The sequence below is a fragment of the Peromyscus eremicus genome, chromosome 3, assembly GCF_949786415.1.
Source record: "Peromyscus eremicus chromosome 3, PerEre_H2_v1, whole genome shotgun sequence".
Lineage (NCBI taxonomy): Eukaryota > Metazoa > Chordata > Mammalia > Rodentia > Cricetidae > Peromyscus > Peromyscus eremicus.
In genome coordinates, this window is record NC_081418.1 from 127560747 (window position 1) to 127584841 (window position 24095).

The 24095-nt window shown below is 37.5% G+C and overlaps 1 protein-coding gene across 8 annotated transcripts in view; it reads left to right on the top strand.

Moving 5' to 3' along the window:
- Zfand4 (zinc finger AN1-type containing 4) overlaps nt 1-24095 on the top strand; it is an 86209-nt gene that overhangs the window by 59653 nt on the left and 2461 nt on the right. For 4 of the 8 annotated variants that reach the window (XM_059258438.1, XM_059258436.1, XM_059258437.1 and 1 more), the window contains one exon: nt 316-373. The exons of 1 other annotated variant lie outside the window; for it this stretch is intronic. In XM_059258438.1, the coding sequence (XP_059114421.1) occupies nt 316-373 (58 nt within the window). Of the gene's footprint in view, nt 1-293; nt 374-21508; nt 21613-24095 lie in introns of those variants that run through there. 3 more of the 8 variants (XM_059258440.1, XR_009378367.1, XM_059258439.1) reach the window with 3 other exon arrangements.

Sequence of the window (24095 nt, forward strand, 5' to 3'; positions counted from 1 at the left end):
CCCGGCTTCTAAGTGCTGGAATGGCAGGCATTACTGCCAGGTTCATTGTTATTCTGTAGTTTTTCAGTGATACATAGTTTCATTAAGGCTTTTTCCAGTGTCAAGACTCTTATCTAAGCTATCAAATTTTACTTGTTTAAGGACAAATAATCACAAGAAGCAAGATTAGATTCCAAGTTAATTTAAACGTAAATAGAGTAAGTGATTTACAGTGGATGCCCATCAGCATTTTAATAATAGGATACAAGTAGTTGATGTTTGGTGATCTCTTCTGCATTGACTCACCTCTGTAGGTGTTTTGTGTTTTAATTGTAGTCTGCTCGTGGTGGTATTGGAATGAGTGGAAATAATGCAGCAGCAGGGAAAAGAGTAGGTAAGCCTCAGCTAATTTTGAAAACAACGTAAGAATCACAACATTAACATACTGTTGAAATCTCAAGGAGAGATGGAAAGAACGTTCTCTGTGGTAGGTACAGGGTAAACTCTCCTGAACATTTCATTTCAGAAAATAATCTGTGACCTGACTACAAGGATAGCACATGTGGAAAGAAAACAATCTCAAGTTGGTATTTCCTGTCTGTGGAGCACTGTGGTCTCTATGAAAAGACACATTTATAGAAGAGTTAACACCTTTACGGATGGCTGGCCATTTAAAAAATATAGTGGGTTCTGGGTGGGCCCTGAGGTGTGTTTAATATTTTCATCCAGTATCAAGGGAGTGGTAAGAATCTTTTTTTAGTAAACTGATTATTTCTGAACAAAGAAAAGGATAATTTCTAGGTCCAGCCCTTTCTGTACACAGTAACAGAAGCAGCTCTAACTTACACGTTCTTCCAGTGGTAGCTCGCTGAGGATACCTTGGCTGATCATTATGTTCCAGGAGGCGGGAAGCCTTTAATATCTCCTCTTTTATCTAAGCCAGTAGTAAATTCACCCAAGGTGTGCTCTCTGTAGCTCTGGAGTTTTAAAATAATTTTCTGTTTTGTGGACTTTTATGCTTTTTTTTTTTTAAGAGACACATTAGATTTGTTTGTAAGGTCTAAGAATATAAAGTCCGGGGTTGGAGATTTAGCTCAGTGGTAGAGGGCTTGCCTAGCAAGCGCAAGGCCCTAGGTTTGGTCCTCAGCTCCGAAAAACAATAAAGTAAAATAAAATAAAATTCTGATATATTCATATTCATTTACAATTTTTTTTTTTGTTTTTGTTTTTTTGAGACAGGGTTTCTCTGTGTAGCTTTGGTGCCTGTCCTGGATCTCGCTCTGTAGACCAGGCTGGCCTCGAACCCATAGAGACCCCCCCTGGCTCTGCCTCCTGAGTGCTGGGATTAAAGGCGTGCACCCCCACCTCCACCCCTACCCTGGCTTTCATTTACATTTTAAAAGAGTTTTCATTGTGATAAACTGTACATAAAATTCTTCTTAAACCTGCATTTTTGTTGTTGTTTGAGACAGGGTCTTGTGCGGCCTAAGTTGGCTTCAAAGTTATTACATAGCTGAGGATGGCCTTGAACTTCCATTCTTCTGTTTCTATCTCCATGTACCACTATGCTGTAGTCGAATGTTTCTCAGGTCCTGCCCAGCCCCCCGAAGTCCTGCAACCCACTTATAAAATAATCCGTCAGAAGCTTATATTAATTATAACTGCTTGGCCATTAGCTCAGGCTTATTACTGACTAGCTCTTATACTTAAATTAACCCATAATTCTTATTTATGTTTAGCCATGTGGCTTGGTGCCTTTTCTCAGTTCTGCCTTGTCATCTTACTTCCTCTGTGTCTGGCTGGTGACTCCTGACTCAGCCTTCCTCTTCCCAGAATTCTCCTTTTCTGCTTGCTCCACCTATACTTCCTGCCTGGCTACTGGCCAATCAGCATTTTATTAAACCAGTGTACAAGGGCATTATCCTACAGCACTATGCCCTGTTCAATAATTTTTTTTTATTTGAGACAGGGTCCTACTCTGTGTCTTAGGCTGGCTTCAAACCCGAGATCCTCCTGTCTCAACCTATCAGATGCTGGGTTCCATACATATACCACCAGTCCTGGTCTTTAATCGTTTTTAAATGTATAGTTCCATAGTATTAAGTACATTCACATGTTGGGCAGCCATGACCACATCCAATACCAGTTCTCTGCAACTCTTCAGAGTTTTTTTGACAGACCAAATTTTTTCATTTGCTGAATATTAACCTGTGGCAAACTAGGTGGCATGTACCTATAGTTGTAACTACTGGGAAGGCTGAGGCTGAGAAACTGAGGCAGGAGTATTACATGAGCCTATGGACTTTAAAGAGTAGTTTGGGCATTGTAGTAAGATCTTGTCCTAAAAGTATCAAAACAATCAGAACCACAATGCCACAAAAACTCATCATCTTGTATTTTATACCCATTACAGCCTCTGGCAATTGTTATTTTGTTATCTCCATGGTTTATGACTTAAATACCTCATAGATAATATTTGTCTTCTTGGGATGGCATATTTTACTAATAACACCTTCAGGGTTCATTTTTGTTATCACATGGGTCAGAATTCCTTTTTAAGGCTCATGAAATTCGATTGTTCACATAGACCATATATTGCTTATCCATTCTTCAGTCACATGGGTTGCTTCCATATTTTAGGTACTGTAATACTGCTATGACTATGAATGTAACAAACATGCCTTCAATTATTTTGGGTATATATGCCAAAAGTAAAATTGCTGGATCATATATGTTTTTGTTTTAACTTTTTTGTTGGCTTGTTTTTTGAGACAGGGTTTCTCTGTGTAGTTTTGGTGCCTGTCCTGGATCTTGCACTGTAGACCAGGCTGGCCTGAACTCACAGAGATCCGTCTGGCTCTGCCTCCTGAGTGCTGGGATTAAGGTGTGCACCACCACCGCCCGGCTCTAGTTTTAACTTTTTAAAGAATCACAGTATTGCTTTTCTGTATCTTGTTACAGTCCTACCAACAGTGTATATTGAGTGTAGTCTCTACACATCCTGCCAGTGCTCTTGTTTTCTGGTTTACGCTTTTGTTGTTTTTTGTTTTTGTACTTGCTATTGGAATGGATATGAGATGATATGTTCCTGTGTTCTGTATTTGCATTTCTGTAATGATGAGTGATATTTATTCCATAATTAGTGATACCATTTGCATAATGTACTTATTGGATATTTGTCTGTCTTCTTTGGAGAAATACATATTTCTGTCATTTACTAATTTTTGATTCAGGTCAGGTTTTTTTTTTATTGAAGTTCTTATTCTATGAATGACTTTTTTATTCTCTTGAAAACATCTTTTGAGGGTCAGCCAGATGGCACAGCAGGTAAAAACACTATCTATCTGCCAAGCTTAATTATTCATTTATTTATCTGGTTATTTATTTATTTATTTATTTATTTAGTTAGTTAGTTAGTTAGTTAGTTTTTCAAGACAGGGTTTCACTGTGTAGCCTTGGCTGTCCTGGAACTCACTCTGTAGATCAGGCTGGCCTTGAACTCACAGAGATCCACCTGCCTCTATCTCCCAAGTGCTGGGATTAAAGATCTGCATAACCACTGCCCAGCAAGCTTTATGATCTTAATTCAATCCTCAGGACACACATGGTTGAAGGAAAGAATCAACTCCAGCTAAGTGTCCTCTGACCTCCACATGCATGGTCACACATATGTACACCCTAATAAAATTAGTAGATGTAAGAATGTTGTTGATTGTTTTTACTCTTTGCTCTTTGGCTCTTTTGGGAGGCCCACTACCCATCTCTCAAATAAATCACACAGAGGCTTATTCTTTCTCACAGATTGCCCAGTCTTAGCTTGGCTTGTTTCTAGTCAGCTTTTCTTAAATTAAATTATCCTGTCTACCTTTACCTCTGGGCTTTTATCTTTCCCTATTCTACATCCCTTTCTTTACTTATTATTCTCTGGCTAGCTGTATAGGTGGGTGGCTGGCCCCTGCCGTCATCCTCATCTTCTTGCTCCCTCCTCTTCTTGCCAGATTTCTCCTCCTATTAATTCTCTCTGCCTGCCAGCCCAGCCTATCCTTTCTCCTGCCTTGCTATTGACTGTTCAGCTCTTTATTAGACCAATCAGGTGTTTTAGACAGGCACAGTAACACAGCTTCACTGAGTTAAACAAATGCAACATAAAAGAATACAACACATCTTTGCATCATTAAACAAATATTCCACAGCATAAACAAACGTAACACATCTTAAAATAATATTCCACAACATAAGAAAACTTTTTAGAAAAGAAAACATGTTTTGATGTATAAGTTTTTAGTTTAATTTTAATCAAGTCTAATTTGTTTCTCCATTGGTACCCAGCCTTTGATGTCATATTCAAGAAATGACTGCCAAATCCAATGTTAAAATCCAATTTTGTAGCCTGCTACTTTGCTGAAAGTGTTGTTTATGTATAAAATCATATCTTCTGCAAATAAAGATACTTCAGTTGTCTTATTGCTCTAATTAAGACTTCAAGTACTCTGCTGAGTAGATATGGAGAAAGTGCACATCCTTGTCTTCTTCCTGACTTTAGTGGAATGATTTGAGTTTCTTTCCTTTTAGATTGATATTGGCTGTGGACTTGCTGTCAACTGCCTTTGTTATGTGTTGAGGTATGTCCCTTGTATCCCTTTATGACTTTTTATCAAGAAGAAATATTGGATTTTTTTCAAAGGCCTTTTATGCATCTAATAAGAGGATCATGTGAGTTTTGTCTTTCTGTCTATGTGGTAGATTGATTTATTTATGTTGAACTATTATTATATCTCTAAGCTGAAGTCAATTTGATTGTGTTGGATAATCTTTGTTATGTGTTCTTGAATATGGTTTGCAAGTATTTTATTGAGAATTTTTGCTTTTATGTTCGTAAAATATATTGGTCTATAATTTTCTATTTTTGTTGGGTCTTCGTGTGGTTTTGGTATCAGAGTAATAGTGGCTTCAAAGAAAAGTATTACAAAATGTTCCTTCAGTTTCTATTTGATAGAATTAAAAAGAAAAGTATTGGTGTTAATTCTCCTTGTAAACTCTCAAAGAATTCTGTGTGGAATCCATCTGGGTCTGAGCCTTTTCAAGACTTTTAATTACTGATTCTTTTTCACTTGGGGTTTTTGATCTGTTTAAATTGATTATTTGATCTTGATTTAACTTTAGTAGGTCACATATATTGAGAAATTCATCCCTTTCTTAAGATTTAAAAAAAAAAGATTTTTAATTGCTGGAATATAGATTTTTAAACTATATCTTTTGGATTCTCTGAAATTCCTTGGCATCTGTTGTAATGTCTTTCTTTTCATCTCTAATTTTATCAATTTGAATTTTCTTTCGGTTCAAAAAGTTTTTCAATCTTGTTGATTTTTTAAAAAATAACCAATTGTGGCATACCAATTAGATTTGTGTGTTACATCTGGCATGCAATTTTAGGGCATGAATTCATGAAAAATCCACTTGCTTGTTGCTTTGCAGCCACCCTCACAGGCCAGAGCTGCATGCAGTCAGAGTCACTACCCCACCAGCTAGGTTTTCCTTTCCTGTGGGATTGTCTGTTGCAGCCTATTTGCAACAAACTCCATAGGCGTTTGGCCCCCATGCACATTCCCCCGTGTAAATAGCTGGCTCTTTAGCTTCTTTTCTCCTGGTGAGTTATGGGCTTTTCCTAGATGCCCTCCTCAGGCTGCTACCACCCTAGGTAGCTGCCTTGAAACCTGCTTGGTCTTCCACTGTTCTACAAAGAAGCAGTCAGCCTCACATCTTCATCATCATCATTGGCAGATTTGGTGAGACAATTGGGAATTCTTAAAGGAAAGAATTAGTTAAAAGAGTTTTTTCCCCACATTAAAAAATGGGAAACACTATTACAATGGAGGGAGTTAGGTCTCTGTGTGATAATGCACTGGACAGTTTGAAAATGAAGCAATTAAATGAGAAGATAATTTAGGTGAGACTTACATAATGTCAATTATAAATATTATCTGTTTGATCATTTTTGTTTTATCATTTAAAAAGTTGGTTAATATGAGTGCCAAGATAAAAGTTTTAGAAAAACTTACTAAAACAGATTATAGAGATATTTAGACCCAGACAGAGGAATTTAAAGGAGAACCAATGTCAGCATTGCATTATAAAGTTAGAGAGGAACAGCCTAAGGTTTTCAAACAACCAACCTTAATTTATCCAGTAACCTTACAGGAACTGCCAAATGATAGATATCCCCAAGGCTGTGTAAGAGCTGAATGGACTCCTGTGCAAATATTAGATTTGAGGAGATTCAAGGAAGTCATAGTCTCATATGGCATGCATTCACCTTTTGTGAAGCAGATGTTAAACTGTGGTCAACTTGTAATAGAATTATCCCTCAAGACTGGAGAGATTTGATTACAGCTGTCTTGGAGCCTGATCCTCAATTACAGTGGAGGACCTGGTGCAAAGATGAGGCCAAGCCCATTGAACAATGAAGCAGGGTTAGAGGTATGGAAAGCTCCCAAGACCAACTTTTTGGAAAGTGAGATTATGTTAATATAGAAAGACAATCTCTATATGATGACTACACCCTGGCTTTATGTCGTGCAGCAGCCTTGAATGTTTGGGACAGAATTGAAGAAGTAGAAAAGAAAATTGAGTCATTTACCAAAGTTATACAGGGGCAAAAAGAAACGTTTGCTGATTTTTTTTTTTTACATAGATTGACTTCTGCAGCAAATAGAATGATACCAAATTCAGAAGTTAGACAAATAATTGAATCTCTGGCTTTTAAAAATACTAATGCACAATGCAAACTGATAATTATTCCTGTTAAAGGCAAGATCAGCATCCTTAGAAGGATGGATCTGAGATAAAATCAATATTGAATCTCATAACCATGATGATGCTTGGATAGGAGAGTTGATTTTCAGAAGTTTGAAGAAAAATTGAAATGTCAATTTCTCAATTGTGGTAAATGAGGTCACCTAAAAAGGGATTATAAACAGCATTTGTAGAAACAATGTTTTTTTTTTCTAAGAATAATCCCAACAGAAAACCCCTCTTTTCTGGATTATACAGAAGGTGTGGCAAGGGCAGGCATTGGACTAATGAATGTAGATCAACAAGGGACAGACAAGTTAACTCTTTGGCATCATGAAATGCCCCATATCAAATTCAGTTCAGTCATTTCCTGTCATCGTGGAGGAAACTCTTTCCCAGATCAATTAAAGAATAGCAAACTTTGAAGTCTCCAAAAAGATGATGGGGTCCCACAGTGGCGATTCCACCTGCACTATGATAATGCCACTAAGCTGACAAACACCACCCAAAGATCAGCTTTGGACTACAAACTGCTCAGGACAATTTCCAGGAGGCTAGCTGAGATGATTCAGCCTCACAGACCACTTTAGCCAGGACTTGAGACAAGCCCTGCACTTTCCCATATGCAGAGACTGGACAACAAATGATACAGCCACCTCTCCCAGTACTTGACAATTACCCCCAATTTTTCTTTGCAGGCTCCCCTAAAGATGCCATTGCCCCCAGACAACAGGAAGTAATTTTAAGAACTATTGAGAGCACTGGTAGCAAAGGGCCATGGAAGTATACAGCAGATGACAACTAGTGTTCAAAAGGTCAACCCACCAGAATCAAGGATTCTGATGGAGGGTTAAACCAGAATGCAGGGCGTTTTGGAATTATTGTCTTTTGAATGAATTGGCTGTTTCATGATATTTTCATAAAATGTGTATATATAATCTCATGATTATATCTCAGTCTTATGGGCACATATATCTATGAGTGGTCAGGAAGATGACTTTTCATTCAGCTGTATAATTTTGATATGTAGAAAATATACTAGGATATGTTTCATAGCCAGATCCATGGTCCCACAAGACTGTAGACACTTAAAGCCTGCTTTATTCCTTTTGCTCAGGCTAACACAGAAAATTATAATCTCTCCTGAGTCTAACACAAACTGCACACATTTAGCTCATTTTTACTTAAGAGCAAGTTTAAACTAGACTAAAGGCCTTTGTAAATAGATCATAAGTTTAAAGTTTCATAGCTATGCACAAAGTCAGAGTTGCAGGTGTCTGCCAAGGTTACTAACATAAAACACCAAGAAAAGCCTGCCAATTCTTTGCTTGCCAAGTCTGATAAAAACCTGTGTCTCAGAGTTTGTTGTACTGGGCATTGCATCCCCTCCCTCTGAGATCTTAGAACCTTGTGTAACCATGGTAATGACTCTGCTGCTTATGTCTATTCTAGGAATGTGCTATGAACTTGAGGGTTTTGAAACTTTCTCAGGATTGCAGTGAGTCTCCTGTTAGAAATGTATGGATAATTAATCAAGAAAGGAGCTAAGAGTGAGAGCTGAACAGAAGCTGTAGATTTAGAGAAGTTTACTTAGAACAATAAAGAGATGGACTAAAAGAGCACAGTGTGAATAGATTTATTCTTATACCCTTAGATAAGTAGAGTTTCCCTCGCTAGTGTGTAGAGTCTTCCTGGGACTCAAACAGCTTTCATTAAAGACTGTGATGTCCACATTCCTAAGAGGTGGGGTGAGTGGTTTTTGGTCTTTAAATGGGTTATGGATATTTGTTATTGTTTAAAATGGTTGGTTACAAGTTGTTATTGGTAATGGTCTGGAAAAAAGCTGAACAAAGAAGTTTAGATTCAGGGTCCTTGTTTTGAAAAGAAAAAAGGGGGGTTATAGATATGATAGACTAAGGGTAGATTATTGAATCTACTTTTAAACCAAAAAAGTAACTAATAGTTTTAAATATTTTACATTGATATGGATCTTTGTATATTGATACAATGTTGAGATTATTTTTGTTAGAACATACTGTACATACATTTCTAATCTTGTTCAAGGTATTGTACCTAAACATCTCATTTAGCAATATAATGCAAATTGCTAGTCCTTGAAAGTTGTTATTATAAACTATTAGGATAATAAAGAAATGCAGGTTAGTAGTTAGTCACCTATTGCAATTAAGCTTGTAGTCACGTTAGGTTGTTGTCAGGTAGGATGCAGGATGGTTTTTCAATTTCCCTGTATTATGTCTTGCTTTGTATCCTAGTATGTGGTCAGTTTTGGAGAAAGTTTCATGAGCTGCTGAGAAGATGGTGCGTTCATCAATGTTTGGGTGTAATGTTCTGTAAATGTCTTACAGATCCATTTGATGTATGATATTATTTAATTCCAGTTTCTCTATTTAATTTTGTCTGGATGATCTGTCTGTTGGTGAGACTGGGATATTGAAATCATGCACTCTTATTGTGTTAGCATCAATGTGTGATTTTAGGTATAGTAGTGTTTGTTTTATGGAAGTGGAAGTTTTTGTGAATAAATGTTTATAATTGTAATATTCTCTTGGTAAAATTTTCCTGTATCTTCTTATTAGTTTTGCTTGAAATCTATTTTTGCCAGATATTAAATTGCTGTGTGGCTTGCTTCTTGATTTTGTCTGTGTGGAATACCCTTTTCCATCCTTTTACCTTAGGATGGTTTCTGTCCTTGATGGTTAGGTGTGTTTCTTAGAAGCAGCAGAAAGATAGATTCTGTTTCTAATCCAGTCTGCTAGTCTGTGTTGTTTGTTTGTTTTTAAGAAGAAAGTTGAGACCATTAGCATTGAGAGTCATTATTCAGCAGTGTTTATTAATTCCCGTTCTGTTATTTTGTTTGAGACCTCTTTTGGTTAACTGTTCTGGGATTGTTTAGTCTTTGTGTTCTTTTGGGTGTAGTTAATCTTCTCTTTGGACTGAATTACTCCTTCTAATATTCTCTGTAGAGCTGGATTGGTGGACAGAAATTGCTCAAATCTGTTTTTGTCATGAAATGTTTATCTTTCTTCTTCAGGTGTGATTGGAAGTTTTGCTGAGTGTAGCCATCTGAACTGGCGTGTGGTCTCTCAGAGCTTGTGAAATGTCTGTCCAAGCCTCTCTGTCTTTCAGAGTCTCCATTGAGAAGTCAAGAGCTATTTAAAGAGGCTCATCTTTCTGTGACTTGGTCTTTTCACCTTGCAGCTTTTAACGTCTTTCCCTATTCTGGACATTTAGTGTTTGGGTTACTGTCTGTCATGGGGAGTTTATTTTTTTACGTCCTGTCTGTGTGGTGCCCTGTAGGTCTCTTGCACCTTGACAAGGATATCTTTGTTTAGATTTGGGAAATTTTCTTCTGCGATTTTGTTAAAATATTTTCTGTGCCTTTGACCTAGGTTTCTCCTCTTTCCTTCTGTATCTATTATTTATAGACTTGTCCCTTTCACAGTGTACCAGATTTCCTCGATGTCTTGTATCTGAATGTTTTGTTGCTGTTGTTTAGATTTAACATTTTCTTTGACTGACCTATGCATTCTTTCTACCCTGTCATCACGACCTGAACTTCTCTCTTCCATGTCTTTAATCTGTTGGTGAGGTTTTCCTCTGAGCTTTTGTCTTACTTCCTGAGGTTTTCATGTTTAATTCCAGTTTGGCCTGTCTTTAGCAATTCTATTTTTTCGTTAAATTCTGTTTTCCTATTTTCAATAGTTTTTACTATTTCATTTAACTTTGCATATTTATAGTCTTTATTCAGGCATTTCTTCATATTCTCTTTAAGGTCTGGGAACATACTCATAATTGCTGTTTTAAGGTCCTTGTTTTGTGATTTATATAAATTGCTTTTTTATATTTTATAAAATAATTTGAGTGTTGTTAGTTCTTTGAAAATCTGGTAGAATCCTGCCATTTATCCATGTGGCTGTAGGTTTTTTCACTTGATACTTTTTTTTTTCTGAGACAGGGTTTCTCTGTGTAGCTTTGTGCCTTTCCTGGAACTCACTTTGTAGCCCAGGTGGGCCTCAAACTCACAGAGATCTGCCTGCCTCTGCCTCCCGAGTGCTGGGATTAAAGGCGTGCACCATCACCGGCCGACTCACTTGATACTTTTAATTACTGCTTCTATGTCATTGGTTGTTATATGTCTATTTAAATGGCTGCATCTTGATTTAATCTTTGTAGAGCATATATATCTAGAAATGTATCCATTTCTTTTATATCTTTCAGTTTAGTAAAATACACATTTTGAAGTTTGTCTTTATGAATTTCCTCAATATCTATTGTGATATTTGTCTTCCAGTCTCTGGTTTTATGAATTTGATTCTTTTGATTAAGTTGGCTAAAGGTTTGCAAAATTTGTTAATCTTTTCAAAGAACCAGCTGTTCCAATCACGGATATTTTTTTGTTTTTCTTTTCATTTTATTTTATTAATTTCAGCCCTGATTTTGATTTTCCTGGGGATTTTTTAGATTTTTATCCTTCTTTGACTGACTGGATGATCTGTCTCTGCTACTTTGTCTTCAGCAGCTGATATTCCATATTCTACTTGATCCAATCTACTGGTAAGGCTTTCCTCTGATAATTTTGTTACTTTCCAAGATTTTTATTTGGATTTTTATTTCAGCTTGGGTTTTCTTCAGAGATGCTCTCTTTATGAAATTCTATCTTCATGTCTTGAGTTTTTTTTATTATCTCAGTCAGCTGTCCAGTCTTCATTCCCAACTGGGGTCAGGTTGCAGGATGCCATGAGGTCCCAGGGTGGCCTGGTGGGTGGGATGGCTGGCAGGAGGGTTTGGCTCTGTGGGGCTAATACCTGGGGTTCTGGGTCGCAGGACACCACATGTGGCAACCAAAACTGTGTGGCTGATGTGTGAACAGATGTATTTGTAGGGTATCAGTTTTACTCTTTCGCAGTTGTTCTAACCTCCATTTGTTGAAAAGACTATTGTTACCCATTGAATGGTCCTGGCAACCCTGTTGAAAATTGTTTGGCCATGTATGGTGTGAAGTTGTATTGCTGAGATACACTGTTCTTGTTCATTGGTCTTCATGTTCATGTTTATGCCAGGGCCATTCTGTTTTGGTTGCTGTCATCTATCCTCTTTTTTTTTTTCAAGATATGAAATGAAATTTTTTAAATTTTTTTCTTCTCTCATACGTTGCATCCTGACCATGGTTTCCCCTCCCTCCTCTCCTCCCAGTCCCTCTTCCACCACATCCCCTCTCCCTCAGATCCACTTCTCCTTTCCCTTCAGAAAAGGGCAGACCTTCCAGGGATATCAACCAAACATGGCATGCCAAGTTATAATAAAACTAGGCACATCCCCTCGTATTAAGGCTTGACTAGGTAACCCGGTAGTGGGGAAAGGGTCCCAAAAGCAGGCAAAAGAGCCAGAGACATCCCCTGCTTCCATTATTTGGAGTCCCACAGGAACACCAAGCCATACAACCATAGCATATATGCAGAGTGTCTAGATCAGACCCATATAGGCTCACTGATTGTCAGTTGAGTCTCTGTGAGTCCCTATGAGCCCAGGTTAGTTGGTTATGTGAGCCATTTTCTTGTGGTGTTGCTCTGGCTTCTACAATTCTCCCTCACCCTCTTCTGAAGGATTCCCCAAGCTCTGCCTAATGTTTGGCTGTGGGTCTCTCCATATGCTTCCATCAGTTGCTGGATGAAGCCTCTCTGATGATGATGATGATGATGATGATGATGATGATGATACTAGGCTCTGGTCTATAAGGATAGCAGAGTATCATTAGGAATCATTTTATTGACTTTTCTCCCTCCCCCAACCCTCCCCCTCCGCAATTGTGTTTGGTTCTATCCTAGGTCTCTGGGCTATCTAAACTCTGGTTCCTGGCCCTCCAGGCAGTCTCTGGCATGGAACCCCTCTTGTGGCATGGGTCTCAATTTGGACCAGTCATTGGTTGGCCACTCCCACAAATTCTGTACCACTTTTACCCCAGAACATCTTGCAGGCAGGACTAATTGTAGGTCAAAGGTTTTATGGTTGGGTTGGTGTCCCAATCTGTCCACTGGTTACAGAAGATGGCTGGTTCAGGTTCCATTTTCCCTTTACTAGGAGGCTTCTCAAGGGCACCATCATAGATTCCTGGGAGTTTCCATTGGACTATGTTTCTACCTCACCTCCAAAATTCCCCCCAATTCTAGTTGTTTTTCTCAGTACACTCTCCCTCCACTCCCCTGCCTAATCCATCCTGTTTCCATCCCCACCTTCTCCCAGTCTAACCATGAAATTTATTCAGTCTCCCCTTCCCAGGGAGATCCATGCATCCTCCCTTCCGGCCTTCCTTATTATTTAGCCTCTATGGGTCTGTGGATTGTAGCATGATTATCCTTTATGTTTACAGCCAATAGCCACTTACAAGTGAATACATACCATGCTTACCTTTTTGGGTCTGGGTTACCTCACTTGGGATGATTTTTTTCTAGTTGCATCCATTTGCCTGCAAATTTCATGTTTTTTTTTAAGTGGAGTAATAATCCATTGTGTGAATGTACCACATTTTCTTTATCCATTCTTTGGTTGAGGGACATCTAGGTTGTTTCCCAGTTTCTAGCTATTATGCATAAAGCTTCTATGAACATAGTTGAGCAAGTGTCCTTGTAGTAGGATGTAGTGTCCTTTGGGTATATGCCCAGGAGTGGTATAGCTGGGTCTTGAGGCAGATCAATTCCCAGTTTTCTGAGAACCCACCATATTGATTTCCAAAGTGGGTGTATAGGTTTGTACTCCCACCAGCAATAGAGGCGTGTTCCCTTTGTTCCACATCCTTGCCAGCATGAGCTGTCACTTGTGTTTTTGAAATTAGACAGGTGTAAGATAGAATCTCAGAGTCATTTTGATTTGCATTTCCCTGATGACTAAGGATGTTGACCATTTCTTTAAGTGTTTCTCGGCCATTTGAGATTCCTCTGTTGAAAATTCTCTACGTGGATCTGTACCCCATTTTTAAATTGGATTGTTTGGCTTGTTGATGTCTAGTTTCTTGAGTTTTTTGTTTGTTTGTTTTTATATTTTCGATATTAACCCTAGGTCAGATATGGGGTTGGTAATATTTTTTTCTCATTTCGTAGGCTGCCATTTTGTCCTGTTGACAGTATCCTTATCTTACAGAAACCTCAATTTCATGAGGTTCCATTAATTAATTGTCCATCTTAGTGCCTGCTCTCTTGGTGTTCTGTTCAGGAAATTATCTGCAGTGCCAATGCATTCAAGACTATTCTCTCCTTTCTCTTCTATCAAGTTCATTGTATCTGGTTTTATGGTGAGGTCTTTGATCCACTTGGACTTGAGTTTTATGCAGGATGATAGATATGGATCTATTTGCATTCTTCAACATGCTAGTATCCAGTTAGTCCAGCACCATTATTGAAGATGATTTCTTTTTTCCATTGCATATTTTTTGCTTCTTGTCAAAAATCAGGTGTCTATAGGTGTGTGGATTTATGTCTGGGTCTTCAAATGTGTCTGTTTTTATGCTAATCCTTTACATTTTTTAATTACTGTAGCTCTATGATACAGCTTGAAATTGGGGATGGTGATACCTTTGGAAGTTCTTTTATTGTACAGGATTGTTTTAGCTATTCTGGATTTTTCATTTTTCCATATGAAATTGAGTATTGTTATTTCAAGGCCCTTAAAGAACTGTGTGTTGTGTATGTTTCTACTCTTGTTTCAGATATTTTTGTTTATTGATACAGATTTAAGGTTATTTTTGTTAGAACATATTGTACATACATTTCTACTCTTGTTTAAGGTATTTTACCTATGCAGCTCATTTAACAATGTAATGTTAATTTCTAATCCTTGAAAGTTATTATTACAAATTGTCTAGGATAATGAAGAAATATAGGTTGGTAGTTAGTCACCTATTACAATCAAACTTGTAATCATGTTAGGTATGTTCTCAAGGTCAAACATATATTTTAGGTTGACAGGTGGTCTTCAAATACTTCAGAGATATACAGAATATGGCATTTAAGATGTTGTAATAACATAAGGGTTTTTTTTTATGACAATGAGACATGTCTGCTCCTGGAAGCACCAATATACTTCAGAGAAGATGATGGGCATCAAAGAAATTCCATATGGAGTTTGCTTTCCTTGTGACAAGTTAGCCACTGGGCAAGAAATTGCCCTTGCCTCAACTGCTGACTTTATGCTGTCCAAATTGGACAAGCAAAACACAAAAGAAAGTGACTGCTAAACTTTGCCAAGACAAGGTAGGACAACCCTTCAAAAATACTGCTTCACAAAAAAAGTCTGTTAGATAGTCTAGGCCTGTAGGCCAAAAATGGATGCCCTAACATTATAGAAGAACCTTGAGTGACTGTCCAGGCAGCCAGCTGTTTTTGTCATTTCTATAGTTTTGGAAGTTGTTTGCTCTGCACTTCCTGTTTACTCAGGTAATATTATATCCTCCTTGGGTCTCTGATGGAGTTGAATACTAGATAGTTACAGTTACAATTTTCCTTGTTACCAAATTCAGAAAAGAAACTCATAAAAGAGGTGTAAAGTATATAAGGTTGAGAGACATAACAGGATAGTTTTGGGTTGGTAATACAAGTTAGTATAGAAAGTAAATTAGGTATAAAACTTTTGACTCTCCAAGAAAGGATAGATAATGCAGTATTTTCTCTGAATTTGCCAAATGCAAATGGACTTGACATTGTGAATGTAATTCTTACCTGATAATTTTTCTTATTGTAGATAGTTTTATAATTTTAGAGTTAAAACCTTCTCTTTTTATTTAGACAAAAGTGGGGGAAGTATTGTATAATATTTTGATTGCATTCTGATAATAAAGCTTGCTTTGAATCAGAGGGCAGAGCTAGCCACTAGCTGACCAAAATTAACCATATAGGCTTGAAGGATTGAAGACAGATGAGAGACAGGCAGTAATTAGGTGGAGCCTTTTGGATGGAGGAACAGAAGAGATAGGAGGTCAGTAGTGGCTGCTCTGCCACTTCTCTGGTCATTCAGATTCTTACCCCGATATCTGACTCCTGATTTTTTATTGATAAAGAATAATTAGATAAATGCAACAATTGTGTTGGAATTTTGATGAGGATTGCATTGAATTTTTAGATTGCTTTTGGTAAGATGTCCATTTTTATTATGTGAATCCTACCGATCCATAGCATAGGAGATCATTCCACCTGATATCTTCTTCAATTTCTTTTCTTCAAAGGCTTGAAGTTATTGTCATATACACCTTTCATTTGCTTGGTTAGAGTTACTACAAGATATTTTATATTATTTGTAGCTATTGTGAAGGATGTTGCTTCCCTGATTTCTTTCTCAGCTCATTTGTTGTTTGTATATAGTAGGACTACTGATGTTTTTGAGTTTTTTGTATCCATCCACTTTGCTAAAGGTGTTTATCAGCTGTAGGAGTTCCCTGGTAGAAATTTTGGGGGTTGTTTATATATACTATCATGTCATCTGCATATACTGATACTTTGACTTCTTCCTTTCCAATTTGTATCCTCTTGATCTCCTTTAGTTGTCTTATTGCTCTAGCTAGAACTTCAGATACTATATTGGATCAATATGGAGAGAATGGACAGCCTTGTCCCTGATTTTTAGTGGAGTTGCTTTGAGTTTCTCTCCATTTAATTTGATGTTGATTATAAGCTTGCTGTAGATTGCCTTTATTATGTTTAGGTAATCCCTTGTATCCCTGATCTCTCCAAGATTTTTATCATGAAGGAGTGTTGGATTTTGTGAAAAGCTTATTCAGCATCTAATGAGATGATCATGTGTTTTTTTCTTTCAAATTGTTTATATGGTGGATTACATCAACAGATTCTCATATGTTGAACCAGCCCTGCGTCTCTGGGATCAAGCCTACTTGATCATGGTAAATGATCTTTTTGATTTGTTCTTGGATTCGTTTTGTGAGTATTTTATTGAGTATTTTTCCATCAATGTTCATGAGGGAAATTGGTCTATAATTCTCTTTCTGTGTTGCATCTTTGTGTGGTTTGGGTATCAGGGTGAATGTGGCCTCATAAAATGAATTGGGCAATGTTCCTTCTGTTTCTGTTTTGTGGAATACTTTGAGGAGTATTGGTATTAACTTCACTTTGAAAGTCTGGTAGAATTCTGTGCTAAAACTGTCTGGCCCTGGGCTTGTTTTGTGGGGAGACTTTTTAATGACTTCTTCTATTTCCTTAGGGATTATAGGTCTATTTGTTAAATTGTTAAATCTTGATTTAATCTTGATTTAACTTTGGTAAGTGGTATCTATTGTAGCTGGATGTTTTCTCTGGTCCTGTGGAATCTCCCCAACCTATGTCCCGCAGCTGCTTGGTCCCAAATAAACACACACAGGCTTATATTATTTTTAAACTATGGCAATGGCAGGCTTCTTGCTAGCTATCTCATATCTTAAATGAACCCATTTCTATAAATCTATGCTTTGCTATGTGCCTTGTAGCTTACTGGCATTTTTACATCTTGCTTCTCTTGGCGACGGCTGGCAGCATCTCCTTGCCTCTCCTTTCTCTTCCTGTCTGTCTGTCTGGATTTCCTGCCTGCCTCTAAGCAGCTTTGCCAAAGGCCAAATGGCTTTATTTATCAACCAGTCAGAGCAACACATATTCACAGCATACAGAAAGGCATCCACAGCACTTCCCCTTTTCTTTTTTCAAAAAGGAAGGTTTTAACTTTAACATAGTAAAATTACATATAATAGAACAGTTATCAAGCAAGAATCACAGTTACAATATCCAGTCCACTTATATTTGGTAAATTCAAAGAAAATATTTTTATTTATCCTATATTTATGAGTCCAAGGTTTCATATCTAACTTATCCCTTATCTCTTAACCAGGGAAAATTATAACTATCTAGTCTTCAACTACATCAAAGACCCCAGAAGGATATAATATTACCTAACTAAATAGGAAATGCATTGTAAGCAACTTCCAAAATTCCTTTTATTTAGACATAAAAGAGGAAATGCTGTGGGATAATACTTTTGTACACTAGTTTAATAAAACACTGATTGCCCAGTAGCCGGGCAGGAAGTATAGGTGGGATAAGCAGACAAGGAGAATTCTCAGAAGAGGAAGGCTGAATGAGGAGATGCCAGGCTGCTGTTCAGGGAGCAGCATGTAATGACACACAGGTAAAGCCATGGAAAACATGGTGACATATAGATTAACAGAAATGGGCTGAGTTTAAGTGTAAGAGCTAGTCAGTAGTAAGCCTGAGCTAATAGCCAAGCAGTTTTAATTAATATACCTCTGTGTGTTTACTTGGGTCTGAGCAGCTCTGAGCAGCTATGGACTAGGCAGGAAACAGGAAAACTTCTGGCTACAATCTATCAAGAAAATTGTCCATTCTTTTAGATATTCCAATTTTGTGAAGTACACCTTTGAAGTATGACCTAATGATTCCTTGGATTTCCTCAATGTCTGTTGTTATGTCTCTCTTTTTATTTCTGCTTTGTTAATTTGGATATTCTCTCTCCGTCTTTTAGTTTGGATAAGGGTTTGTCTATTTTGTTGATTTTTTTCAAGGAACCATCTCTTTGCTTCATTGATTCTTTATATTATTTTCTTTGTTTCTATTTTATTGATATTAGTACTCAGTATATTTCCTGCCATCTACTCCTCTTGGTTATGTTTGCTTCTTTTTGTTCTAGAGCTTTCAGGTGTGCTGTTAAGTTGCTAGTATGAGATCTCTGCACTTTATGTATGAAGGCACTTAGTGCTATGAACTTTCCTCTTATCACTGCTTTCACTGTGTCTCATAAGTTTGGATATGTTGTGCATTCATTTTCATTGAATTCTAGCAAATCTTTAATTAATTTATTTATTTCTGCCTTGACCCAGTAGTCATTCAGCAGAGAGTTGTTCAATTTCCATGAGTTTATAGGCTTTCTGTTGTCTCTTGTTGATATCCAGCTTTAATCCATGGTGGTCTGATGGGATGCAGGGGGTTATTTCAGTTTTCTTCTCTCTGTTGAGACTTGCTCTGTGACTGAGTATGTGGTCAGTTTTGGAAACTGTTCCATGAGATGCTGAGAAGAAAGTATATTTCTTTGTGTTTGGGTAAAATGTTCTGTAGATCTCTATGAGGTCCATTTGGTTTATAGTGTCTCTTAGCTCCATTATTTCTCTGTTTAGTTTTTGTCTGCATGACTTGTCCATTGGTGAGGATAGGGTATTGAAGTCTCTCTCTTCAATCTGTGAGGGTTGGTGTATGATTTAAGCTTTAGTAGTGTTTCCTTTTTAAATGTGCATGCTGTTGTGTTTGGAGCAGAGATGTTAAGAACTAAGAAATCATCTTGGTGGATTTTTCCTTTGATGAGTATAAAGTGACCTGTCTCTTTTGATTAACTTTGGTTGGAAGTCTGTTTTCTTAGATATTAGAATGACTACAACAGTTTGTTTCTTATGTCCATTTGCTTAGAAAACCTTTTTCCAACCCTTTACTCTAAGGTAACAGCTATCTTTGATGTTGAGGTGTGTTTCTTGTATGCCGCAGAAGGATGGATCCTGTTTTCGCATTCATTCTGTTAGTTCATGTCTTTTTATTGGGAAATTGAGTCCATTGATATTGAAAGACATCAATGACAAATGATTGTTAATTCCTGTTAATATGTTTTTGTTGTTGTTGGTGGTGGTAGTGTGTGTGTGTGTGTGTGTGTGTGTGTGTGTGTGTTTGTGTTTCCCCTCTTAGGGTTTTGCTGGTGAGAGATTATTTATTGCCTGTTTTTTGTGGGTGTAGTTAACCTCTTGGGTTAGAGTGTTCCTTCTAGTACATTCTATAGGGCTGAATTTGTGGATAGTTGTTGTTTAAATTTGACTTTATAATGGAATATCTTATTTTCTTTATCTATGGTGATTGAAAGTTTTGCTGGGTATAGTAATCTGGGCTGGCATCTGTGTTCCCTTATAGTCTGCAGGACATCTTTCCAGGTCCTTCTGGCTTTTAGAGTCTCCATTGAGAAGTTGGGTGTAATTCTAATAGGTCTGATTTCATATGTTATTTGGCCTTTTTATTTTCAGCTTTTAATATTCTTTCCTTGTTCTTTCTGTTTAGTGTTTTGATTATTATGTGTTGAGGGGACTTTCTTTCCTGGTCCAATCTGGTTTTCTGTAAGCTTCTTGTACCTTTATAGCCATGTACTTCTTTAGGGTAGCAAAATTTTCTTCTATGATTTTGTTAAAAGTCTTTTCTAGGCCTTTGAGGTGTGATTCTTCTTCTTCTTCTATTCCTATTATTCTTAGGTTTGATCTTTTCATGGTATCCCAGATTTCCTGGATGATTTGTGTCAGGGATATTTTAGATTTAACATTTTCTTTGACCGATGTATCTATTTCTTCAATCACATCTTCAACACATGAGATTCTTTCTCTCTTTCATGTCTTGTATTCTGTTGATGATGCTTGCATCTGTTGTTCCTGTTTGTTTACCTACATTTTTCATTTCCACAATTCCCTTAGTTTGTGTTTTCTTTATTGCTTCTATTTCCATTTTCAGGTCTTGAACTGTTTTATTAATTTTCTTCAATTGTTTGTTTGTTTTTTCTTGAATTTCTTTAAGGGATTTATTCACTGCTTCCAATTGTTGTTGTTGCGTTTTTTTTTTTTGTGTGTGTGTGTGTGTGTGTGTGTGTTTTCCTGGATTTCTCTAAGGGACTTGTTCATTTTCTCTTTAAGGGTCTCCATCATCTTTATAAAGTTGGTTTTAAGGTTTTTTCTTGTGCTCCAAGTGTGTTGGAATATTCAGGGCTTGCTATAGACAGATGGTTAAGCTCTGGTCGTGACATATTGCCCTGGCTGTTGTGTTCTTACACTAGTAGTTAGGTATCTGGGTTTGGCATGGTTATGGGTCTAGGTGCTGATTTCTGAGTTTGTCTTTGTTGGATGGGTGTTTTATTCCTTGGTTTCTGTTTCCTCCTGTTCTTCTTGCCAGAGTGACCTGTGGTTGAGTAGAGGGTCTCTGCTCGAGTTAGGGGCTCTAGCTCTGGCCACCAGAGTGGCCTCTGGTCTAGTCAGGAGGTCCTTTGGGGTTCTGGGTGCTAGTGTGGACTCTGGTGGAGCAGGGGGCTTCTGTCAGAGGTGTGGCTCATGTATTTTCTTTTAATGTTAGATATGTTATTTTTCCCTTGATGCACTCAGGTCTGTCCTGCCCTCAGGATGGAGTCTTTAGGGAGTTTGTTCTGTCGTCTCTGCCTGGGGCCTGTGCTTCAACAGTCTTCCTTCCATCCACCCACCGCTCTCCTGACACTGCTGCTGAGGCCCAGCCCACTGGCTGCTGTGGCACTGCCACCTTACATGAGTTTTAGGTCCTTGTTTCTTGGCTGTTCTTTCTCTCAGTATTTTCCCCCTTTTCTTTCCTACATGATGCTGAGGGCCAGTCTTAGGGCCTTGTTCCTGTGAAGCACATGGTTTACCACCAAGATTATATCCCCGGTTCTCTTTCCTCCCTTTTAATTAGATAATATTAGGTTATTGAGTTTTCTTTTTGTTTTTATTTGCTTTTGTTTTCTTCCTGGTTAGGGTATTGTTTATTTTGTGATGGTGGGGATCAAATTCAAGGCCTTGAGCATTCCAGGCAAATCCTTTAACAGCAAGGTTGTATCCAACCCCTTTATTAAAAATCTGTGTCTTCTGTACTGTTTTAAAATTTCTTGCTGTCCCCATATAACATTTTGTTTGATCTAATTTGTGTTCAAGGCATCAAGAGCTGCCAACAACCCATGATTCCTCAAACTAGAGCCTATGACATCTGCTGCTGTTTCCTCACCCTGGGTACCTAGAAGGATCTGTATATCTTTAAAGTAAATTACTAAGTTCTTTCATTGGTTCTCTTCACTATTAGGTATCCCTTAGAGATTTTACCCATTGTTGTAGTTCTAGCCATCAGCTTTAGACAGCTTACTAGCAAGCTTGCATTTGGAACATTAATTTGTGACCTTTTGGCTTTCTGTTGGGTGAGTGATTATTGCATTAGATCAAATATTTAGCTAGGAACCATAAAGGAGTTAATTATCACAAATACCTTTCATTCTGTTCTGAGTATTCCTCACTTGAGTGTTACTTCATTTTACTAATGTTTGACACACGTATGAGAGGATGCTCTGGAGAACAGTTGATAATTGATATGTCTTACAGGATAAGTGGTATTTTACCAGAAGAAGAAATTATGGATGCTATTTTATTCAAGGGAATGCTTAAAATGGTAAATGTCAGGAAATGAGTCTGGAAAGTTAGGCTTCAATGCCAATTAAAAATATTAGAAGGGCATATATTAGCAATGGCACCTAGCATGGACCAGAATACTGATCAACAGTTATCTCTGAGTGGGTTGAGGCTTCACAGAAACTTCTCACAGAAGCTAACTGCTGTTCTGTTTTTGTGCCACTTCTTATTTGTCACAACTATGTGAACACTCACAGAAGCACTTGAATGAAAAAAGTTGAAAAATCCTTGAGTTAAGCATCTCAAAAGAAAGGAAATGATAAAAACGTGGCTGTACTGAACTAAGTTATATCAACAGATTTTCCCACCATCAATTAAGAAAGAATATACTAAGCCTGAATTTCATGAATTTCAAAAACAGTTGGTAGTAGATGAGCTCCCATTGGCCATTCTCTAATAGATCCCCCATGCTGCTTTATTTACTTATTTGAGAGCTGGAGATTAAACACGGGGTATTATGAAGGCTTAGCATGTACTCTCCCACTAAGCAATACCCTCAGTCCTCTTTATTATTTCTTTAAGAAGAAAAAAGTACTCCATCACCATAGTGAAATGTTTTGGATACTTCCAATGGCATTTGAGAAAACAAGCTTTTAATTAATTAGATTGGTGCTGCAGACACCATTGGGGTCATTCAGTTGTTATTTCAATTTTGTTTTTCTAGCTTTGTGTAAGAACTAGGAATGCCTTTTAGACAAGTAATAAAACAGATTGGTTTTGCTGGGCTTACAGTTACTCAGTCTCTGATTTTAAAAAACCAAATGCATAGAACCCACTAATTGAAAGTCCAAAATATGAACCCATAAAGGATCTTTCAAAATTTTAATTACCAAATAAATATTAATCCCAGGCCTCCCACACCGTTTTCTGTGATGGAGAATAGCTACACACCATCGACAGTGCCCTTCCCACACCTTTTACAGTGATGGAGAATGGCTATACACCATGAACAGTGCCCTGCCCATTCCTATGACTTGTTTTTGCTGTCTTCCTTGGCCTTTGAATACTACCAGACATCTCCATGCACTTGTATGGAGATACACCCCTTTTAACAACTATGGACAGCAGCTTTGAGCCTCTCTGCTTAAGACCTAAGCGTTATTAACATTTTGGTCCATTTAAAAACTACATAATTTGGCAATTAATGATTGACTTATTTTTTTCATTGTAACAGATGTGTTTCTATTTTAAAGCCAAAACATCAAATTATTATAATGGTAAAGAATTTAGTAAATATATTTGGAAAGCTAGAAGTACTGTAGAATTAAGCTAAATACACTCAGTCACTATTGATAATATATTTTATATAATTATAACACATTTAAAATGTTCAGAGATAGCTGGGTATGGTAGACAGCTTTAATCCAAGCACTTGGAAGGCAGAAACAGACAGATAACTAAGTTTGAGGCCAGCCTGGTCTACATAGTGAGTTCCAGGACAGCCAGGGCTATATAGAGAGACCCTGTTTCTAAAAACCAAAACAACAACAAAAATAAATGTTCAGAGGCTTTTTACTGAGTAAACTGAGTTTACTTATGTAAACTGAGTTGGCATTAAAAGCACTTAAAACATTGTTTTACTATTTCTTTTAAAGAATTTTTTCTTTATTTTTGAGATTTGTATGCATGGATACAATGAAATACAATTATATCTATCCCCTCTGCTCCTTTCCAAATCCCTCTCAATAAGGACCTCTCTCTTGAACAATAGAGGCAGGTGCATGCCATGGTAGAAACCAGGGACTTGCAGGTTAGTTTTCTCTTTCTTTCTTTCTTTTTTTTTTTTTTTCTGAGACAGGGTTTCTCTGTGCAGCTTTGGCGCCTTTCCTGGAACTCATTCTGTAGCCCAGGCTGGCCTCGAACTCACAGAGATCCGCCTGCTTCTGATTCCTGAGTGCTGGGATTATAGTTTTCTCTTTCTACTATGTAGGTCTTAGTTATTGAATTCAGGTTGCCTTTACCTCCCAGGCCCTTTCACTAGCCCCTGTGTTCTGTTATCTTTAAGGTAAATAAATTGAAGTTTTGAAAAAAAAATGGCTTGTTTGTTGTTGACAAATTTTAC